An 8693-nucleotide genomic window follows, 5' to 3' on the forward strand; every position below is an offset into this window, starting at 1 on the left:
CTACGAAAATGACTTCAGTCTGACATGGAATTCAGAGGACTTGGATTCGGGTCAGTGGTGGTTGCTATGTACACCCTCTGTCCAAAAAGAAACTGAACTTTTCGAAAATAGAAGAAACTAGTGGTGCCACCTGTTGTATCTTTTGTCGTCGAAAGCGGCAAGCTTCATTAGTGTTGTGTCAACTGTTTATGACATTTGTTTCATTAGAAGCCGAGTTATACTGCCAAGAATGACAGTGTGTTTTGACGAACGGTCGGTCATCATGATATTTATGCCGTATACGACGAATTCTCGCTATCAATCGCTTCAAAACTTCGAGATAAAACTCACCATTGACCGTTTGGCCATGCGTAACGAATTCTTTGTGGATAATGCCCTTGGAATCGTAGAAACAACTCAGCATTGTCTTTATTTTTGACTCCTCCAAGCGACTTTTTTTCGGATGCCCCTTTTCTGGTGGTCTCCATTCAGTACTCTGCCGCTTTGTTTCGGGCTCATACTCAAAATACCACGTATCGTCACTAGTAACGATCGTTTTAAGGAAATTTGAGTCCTTATGAGCGGTTTTAATGAGGTCCTTGCAGTATTCAAGTGGATACATTTTTTGGTCGTCGGTCAACTTGTGGGGAACAAATCGCGAATTCAATTTACGAAGGCCCAAACTCGTTCAAAATGTTGTGCATAGTTGATTTTGGAATCCCCAGTTCATCTTCAATCAATCTCACGGACGATTTCGGGTTTTCTTTGATGAAATCACGCACTCTACTTTTCGTCGTCCTCAAGCGTCTTACGACCACTTTGAAATCGCTTAAAGCACTCGTACACTTGAGTACGGGATAAGCATTCATCACCGTATGCTTTTTGAAGCATTTGATGCGTTTCGGTAAAACTTTTTCCAAGTTTAACACAAAATTCAATCGCAGCTCTCTGTTTGAAACTCATTTTCCGACCGTTCGTCAAAACACACTGTCACTCTTGGCACTATAATTCGGCTTCTAATGAAACAAATGTCATAAACAGTTGACACAACACTAATGAAAATTCCAAATGCTTTCGACAACAAAAAGATACAACAGGTGGCGCCAGTAATTTCTTCTATTTTCGAAAAGTTTGGTTTCTTTTTGACAGAGGGTGTAAAGTGCTGCACAGGATGTTTCTACATAATTTGCCGAAGAGTATACGGATATGATCAATGATACTGGAATTACATCTAAATCCTGCCGTCCCTCTGATATATGTGATGAGACCTCAATAAAGATTTACCGGTCTGGGTTACTAACGACTCTTCCCATAATTCATAGTAATATACACGTCCTAAAGGGAGTGTGTTGAGACAACTGACGTGAAGTGAAGAGCATCTATATGCAAGTGGCCTAATCGTGAAGATATTTCACCGGCAAACTTTGCTTGCTTACACGTGGATTAAACAGAATTTAATTTCATGTGAAGTATAATTTACTTTGCAATCAAGTGAAAAAACTTTCTGCGAACTCCTAAGTTGTTCATTATAATTTCATTTCTAATGTAGCAATGTCGTGTCACTCCAGCTACACTTCTTAGAAATTGAATTTCTGCTGCCGGAAGTCTTTGTCAAAGTCTCGCTTCTTACCTTGTATAATTTAATTTGTGTATCTCAGCTGTTGATCGTCTACAAAGAGTAAGGTATCTAAAATAAAATTACTTTCTTTATTAATTCCTTCTTTGTTGACTAACCGCCATTCTTTGATGTATCTTATTCGTATATATTCTAAATAATACTGGAGAGAGAGAGAGAGAGAGAGAGAGAGTGAGAGAGTGAGAGAGAAAGAGAGAGAGAGAGAAATAAATTCCGCGTGATGATACAGCGTTACCCCTTTTTACGGGAGTTCACGGTACTATCTAGTCCCCCCCAAATTTTATCCGGGCTCCGGAACCGTCATAGGCTGACGAATCAGACCCATGGCTGGGTCAGTATTCCTGACTGTAATCCGTGTGTGACCGGTTAACTTGGCTATGGCTGAGGAAGATCCTTAAGCTCCTCATGTCGTTGACGGGAATCGAACCAAGGACACTCCTTCCCCAAGCATATTGTTGCGAAGCGCAAAGACACTAGGCTAACCGCGCGGACAGAGAGAGAGAGAGAGAGAGAGAGAGAGAGAGAGAGAGAGAGAGAGAGAGAGAGAGAGAGAGAGAGAGAGAGTGTGTGTGTGGATTAGTTTTAATAAATTTATAGAGAAGTCGTGTTTAGTACATCAAAGAATGTCCATCTTGTCAAAAGCTTTTTTATAATCTACGAATGTTAGATGCGTTTCTAAGTTGAATTCTCTTCTTTTCTCAATTAATAGTTTCAGACTGAATATAGAGTCCATGCAGGATCTTCCTTTTCTAAAACCATTCTATTCTTCATTTGTAATTTTTTTCTAGTATAGGGTTGATTATGTTCTTCAGTGTTTTGGCGTCCGCGCGGTTAGCTAGTGGCTGTGTCTTTCGCAACCATATGCCTGGGGAAGGAATGTCCTAGGCTCGATTCCTGTCGGTGACGAGAGGAGCTTAAGGATCTTCCTCAGCCATAGCCAAGTTAGCCGGTCTTGGGCGTAGACCGCAGGGTTTTTCTCCCCGGTTTAGGTGAGGTTTTTCATCCCGCAAACAGGTAAATCGGTCCCGTGAACACACACGGATACAGTGAAAAACAGTGCCGCTAGCGTCCTTCGCCTCCTAAGTGCTACAAGATGGATTTTTATTATTATTTTTTATACAAAATAAGAGAATTGTATAGGATTGTTGATGATGAAATTAAATATTACAAGCAAATATAAATAAATCAATAAATATATTTATATATCGAGAAAAATTAAGGGTGCTGTTAATTATATGAAGAGCCAAAGGCTTCAATTCGGCGACATAAACTTATTTAAGTTAAAGGATATTACATCCATATTGTTTCATAGCCGAATAAGAAACTCAAAGAGTTTCCTGCCGAATATAGTAAATATATAAAGTTCGGCGAGTCAAAGCGTAAGCAAATACCTGGATAGTGCAACACCTAACCCATTTGGTAGTGCAACGCTGAGGCAACTCATGGTAAAGGTGGAGCAAGCGCCAATCACTATTCTTGATATTTCCCCATAATGTGAAACCCAGCTCCTAGGAGCTGTATTACTGTTCTACATTATGAGTGAGAGAATTTGGAGCTTGCTCCACCTTTACCATGAGTTGCCTCAGTGTTACATTCCCTAAAGGGTCAGTTGTAACACTATCCAGGTATTTGCTTACGCTTGGACTCGCCGAACTTCATATAGTTTCTATATTCGGCACGAAACTCTTTGAGTTTCTTATTCGGCTATGAAACAATATGGGATATCCTTTAACTTAAATAGGGGTGCTGTAGTTCCGCAGTGCGTATGCACGAGCCGTCCCTGCCGATGATACGCTGGGCTGAGACCGAAACAAGCCACATTGCCTAGCGTGCGAGGAAGAAGAAGAAGAAGAAGAAGAAGAATTTTTGTCTCTTCTAGTTTTATTTTGAAGGTGTTTTTCTGACTGTTGCACACCTATTCTTAAATCTTGCAACTTTCTGATGAATATTTACTTTCCATGAAAGGATATATGGGAGAGCCGAAAAAAAATTAAATATCTTTTTACCAGCTCATTAATTTGATTTTCTAGTCTAATTTTAGATTTTATAGTCCATTTACCTTTAAATGCGATCAGTTTCATTTTCTGTTTTGAGATTAAAGCCTTGGTTCCTTTATTATTTTATAGAGTTTCAATATACCTCGTCATAATGTATTTTCGTCGCACGATAAAATCATTCGAGACTCCGTAGCTCAATCGGTTTCACCGAAGCCCTTTGGTTGGGAAAAATTTGGGTTAGAATCTCGTCTAGGGTAGCGAAGAATCTTTATGAGGGCTTCAGTTAAAGGGTTAGCCGATCTCATACGGAGGCAGAAGGGGTCATTTCCTTCAGGAAACTCGGGTTTTACTTCAGCAATCAGGCAAACTAGAGAAAACAATGCGCGCGCACGCACGCACGCACACACACACAATGCAAATTATAGCTCGTAAAGTTAATCTTGACAGGTCGTGAGCCTTCAAGGCCTGAGTGCCGCGGCTTATTATTTATTTAAAATTACCTAAAATTTACTAAATAGGGATAACATTTGTGTTTTGAATCTTCTGGGAAACTTTTCTATTGTCAGCATTAATTTAATAAATTCAGAAATGTTTTTTTTTTTAATTTCTGGAAGAGAAGCATATTTTATAAATTCTATATTAATATTAAATAATGAATGTAGTGAAACAGAGACAGTGTTCTTCTTCTTTCACTATGCCTTATCCCATGTTAAACGGGGTCGATGCACCGATCTTTAACCTTTCTCTTCCAAGTTCTCCGGTCCAGGGCGTCCTTCGGACTCCATCCTTTCTCCCTAAGATCCTCTGTCACCTTATCCCTCCACCTGAGCTTGGGCCTGCCTCTTTTCCTCCTTCCCTCCAACTCCATATACTCCACTCGTTTGCCAACATACTCCTCACCCTTCCTCTCTACATGTCCGAACCACCTCAGCCTACTTTCTTGTATCTTCTTGCCAATTGGTCCCACCTTAACCGTTCCTCTGATGTAGTCAGTCCTTATCCTGTCCTTTGTCACACCACTCATCCATCTCAACATCCGCATCTCCGCTACCTCCATCTTCCTCTCCTGTGCCTTGGTCATGGGCCACGTCTCCGCACCATGGAGCATCGCCAGCCTCACCACCATCTTATACAGTTTTCCTTTCCTCTTACAACTCACTCTCTTGTCGCACAGGACCCCGTTCATCTTCCTCCAATTCATCCAACGGCATGTTATTCGGTGCTGTATTTCCTCATCCAAGTCACCATTCCTCTTGACAACCCACCCAAGGTACTTGAATTTCTTCCCTGAAATTAGCCTTTCATCCTGGAGTCGTATGGCCATATCCTCGTCACTCCCCGTTGACATATATTCAGTCTTCACCTGTTAATTATCATGCCTCTCTTCTCCAATGCCTTTCTCCACTCTTCCAGGGTATTTTCAAGCTTCTCTCAGGATGATTCGCATAGAACAATGTCATCGGCAAACAGCATGCTCCATGGTGCCTTCTTCTTGACATCCTCCACTAGTACATCTATGACCAGGTCAAAGAGGTAGGGGCTCAGAGCTGACCCTTGGTGTAGCCCTACGACAATGGGGAACCCTTCTGTCATGCTGACAACACTAGACCTGACCTGAGTTTCTGTTCCCTCATACATCTCCTTCACCAACCTCACGTACTTCTCCGACACTCCCTTCCTCATACACCTCCTGCCTGGCCACTCTGTCGTATGCCTTTTCCGGGTCTATAAACACCATGTGCAGATCCACTTGCATCTCTCGATATTTCTCCATCAATCGCCTTAGCGCAAAATCGCATCCGTTGTCCCTCTTCCTGGCATAAATCCAAACTGCTCCTCACCAATTTTCCTGCCGTATCCTTCCTTCAATTACTCTTTCCCATATCTTCAATGTGTGTGTGACATCAGCTTGATCCCTCTATAGTTGCCACAGTCTTGAACATCTCCTCTTCCTTTGTAGATTGGGACGAGAATACTTTTCCTCCATTCCTCTGGTATCTTTTCCTGTTGGGCTATTTTCCTCATCAGATCCCATAACATATCCACGCCCTCACTGCCCAAACTTTTCCACACTTCCCCAGGTATCTGGTCTGCCTCCACAGCCTTTCCATTCTTCATTTTTCTTAGTACCCAATCCACTTCCTCTCTACTTATGTCTTGCACCGGTCTCTCGTTTGCCTCTCCATCCTCACACCTCTCTCTCGGATTCTCCTCATTTAGTAGTTTACGGAAATATTCTTTCCATCTTCCTCTGATTTTTTCCTCCTCTTGTAATACTACTCCTGAGGCATCCTTTATCTGCTTGACTGATAATATGTCTTTCGAGGCCTTATCTCTGGCTTTCGCTATTCTCAACAACTGAGCTTCACCACCGTTTCTCTCCAGTTCTCCACAAACCTCATCAACTGCCCTCGCTTTCGCCCTTGCCACGGCTCTCTTTGCATTTTTCTTCGCTAATCTATATGCCTCCTTTTCGGCTCTAGTTCCAGTCATGTCCCATTTTTTCTTTGCCTCTTTCTTTTCCTTGATCTCCAACTGCACCTCCTCATTCCACCACCATGCCTCCTTATCCTCAGGCGGTCCCTTTCCTGATGTTATACCAAGCACCTCTTCTCTAATTTTTCTAATATTCTGACTATTAACGTCCCACCATTCTTCCACATCCTCTGGTAACTTCATTTCTTTCAATACATTTTCTTTAAACTTATTCCTTGGGCCTTCCTCTTCCAATTTCCACCACTTTATTCTGCTCTGTATCCGCCACTTCCGTCTCTTCTTCTTCCCCCCTTTTATATCACAGTTTACCACAACCAACCTGTGCCGTGCCGCTACACTTTCTCCATTAATCACTTTACAGTTTTTCACCTATTAAATTATTTTTTTTATAAATATAAATATACATAATTTTTAATAATCATAATTTTTTGAATAATTGTTTTAATTATTTGTAATTATATAATTCACAGTCACAAAAACTAAATAATATTACATATTATAGTTCACATTCCCCCCCCCCCCCCCCAAAAAAAAAAAAAAAACTTTGAAAAACAGTATGACTATACAAAGTGTGATTATACACAGTATTTACATATATTCAATTAAAATATTGCCTGTTTAGTACAAACATACACTACAAAGTGTATGTATATTTATTTACATACATACTGATGAACATATATACATGAAGTGAACAACGGTACAGAGCATGTGGCAATTAGAGATCTTCAGATGGTTTCCAAGGATGATACTCAAAAGTTGAAGAAAGGAGAAGAGGAAAAGAAAAAAACTTATTCTGCCTTGTGTTGTATTAATCGGCCTTTTACACATGATGATATCAAATGCTTAGATTCAATCAAAGACCTTGTATTGAAACAAAAGACTCCAATTAGAGTATTACGCAGGCGTCCTTTGGCAGAACGTGAAAGAATAATCCATGAGATGAAAGCAGATGCAGATGATCATCATCATATGTTTACACTTCGCCTTACTACTCAAGCAGGAACATATGTAAAAGAATTTGTTCATGGAGATTTTGGTAGAACATTACTTAATTTAGGTTTGTTGTTAGCAGCTGAGACAGATATAGTGCACTTAGATGTTGAGTCTGTTGAACTTGACTGGCCGCCACCTATCAGCTGATAGTTTCATTAATTTATAGAAAACTGCCTGAGTCTGAAGATACAAGGAACAACAAATTAGTCTAACTTAAATGAAAAGATGTATATTGCATTTTATTGTAAATCATTTTGATTTTAATTACATCAAGTGATGATTATATATATATATATAAAAAAAAAAAAAAAAAAAAAAAAAAAAAAAAAAAAAAAGTAGCGCAATTGGAAGAACGACGGTACATTGCGCCCTTCGATTGGAATAGGCCTAAGTTCGATTCTCGTCGCGACGGGAGGAATCTTTATCTGGTCGATTTCAATTCGAAGGTGAGTTAGCCGATCTCATACGTAGGTAGCAGGGATTTTTCTCCCGGAAACTCGGGTTTTTCATCCCGCATACATACAAATCGGCCCTTCAGAACACACGCAATTTACAGACAAAATTACTAGTTGTGGTGGTGTTGGAGGTGGGCGGTAGATGGCGTTGATGGAGATGATTCGTAGTAGCGGTTAGGTGTAGAGACAGTTGTAGATGTCCTCCCGTGATGAGTCTTCGGACTCCTTGGAGGTATCAGGAATAATAATAATAATAATAATAATAATAATAATACTGATGAATGTTTTTTTTTGTGATAAATGCTTTAATTCTCGTATATTTTTTTCAATATCAATATCATAATTTATTATTTTACGACGTATTTACATATATACAATTAAAACATTATTATTATTATTATTAATTAAATTTATTATGGTTTCCCAACCATAATAAATATAACCATAATAAATAGACATTATGGTTCCCAACCATAAAAGAAGCAGAACTTCTCTCTGTAATACATCAAATCAAACCAAACAAAGGCCCGGTAATTGATATGATAAGGCCTAAGGATACCACCAACTAACCTGGGCACTATCATACTAAAATTAATAAATAAAATATTTAAAATAGGACAGATACCAAGTATTCTCAAGACCACCATAATCACACCCATATACAAACATAGAAAAAGAAATTTAATCAGCAATTAGACCCATAGCAGCATTACCAATTATCAATCAAATTATGGAGCGGTCGTACTAAAGAAACTCACAGCATATACAGAGAACTTTCATATTATCCCCAAAACATAATACAGTTTTCAGAAAAATAAGGGAACAACATCTCTCTTGGAAGACTTTACAGACGTAATTAATACTGCCTTAGACAAAAACAAAATTGCCATGGTAGTCTTTATTGATCTAACTAAAGCATTTGATACACTCACACATCAAACTTTGTTAGAAAAGCTGAGACATGTTGGAATAGATGGACCTCTGCACAGGTGGTTTACAAACTACCTTCAAAATAGAAAACATATCACACGTATCGGGTCAAACTGAAGTAGAGAGCTACCAGTAACCTGTGGGGTGCCACAGGGAGCTGTTCTCTCCCCAACTGTATTCAAAATTTACACGCACGATATTAAT

General features: G+C 39.5%; 1 protein-coding gene across 1 annotated transcript; it reads left to right on the plus strand.

Moving 5' to 3' along the window:
* The first annotated feature begins 6840 nt into the window (after positions 1-6840).
* LOC150098633 (tRNA pseudouridine synthase Pus10-like) lies at positions 6841-7251 on the plus strand. The gene has a single exon (XM_090405294.1). It carries the CDS (start codon positions 6841-6843, stop codon positions 7249-7251), a length of 411 nt encoding a protein of 136 aa, XP_090261420.1.
* The last annotated feature ends 1442 nt before the right edge of the window (positions 7252-8693 follow it).

Source organism: Typopeltis vanoorti, chromosome 15, assembly GCF_054136105.1.
Source record: "Typopeltis vanoorti isolate ZY-2024b chromosome 15, IOZ_Tvanoo_1.0, whole genome shotgun sequence".
Classification (NCBI taxonomy): domain Eukaryota; kingdom Metazoa; phylum Arthropoda; class Arachnida; order Uropygi; family Thelyphonidae; genus Typopeltis; species Typopeltis vanoorti.

Coding starts and splice junctions, on each gene's coding strand:
- LOC150098633 (XM_090405294.1), top strand. CDS start 6,841: ATGGTTTCCAAGGATGATACTCAAAAGTTGAAGAAAGGAGAAGAGGAA.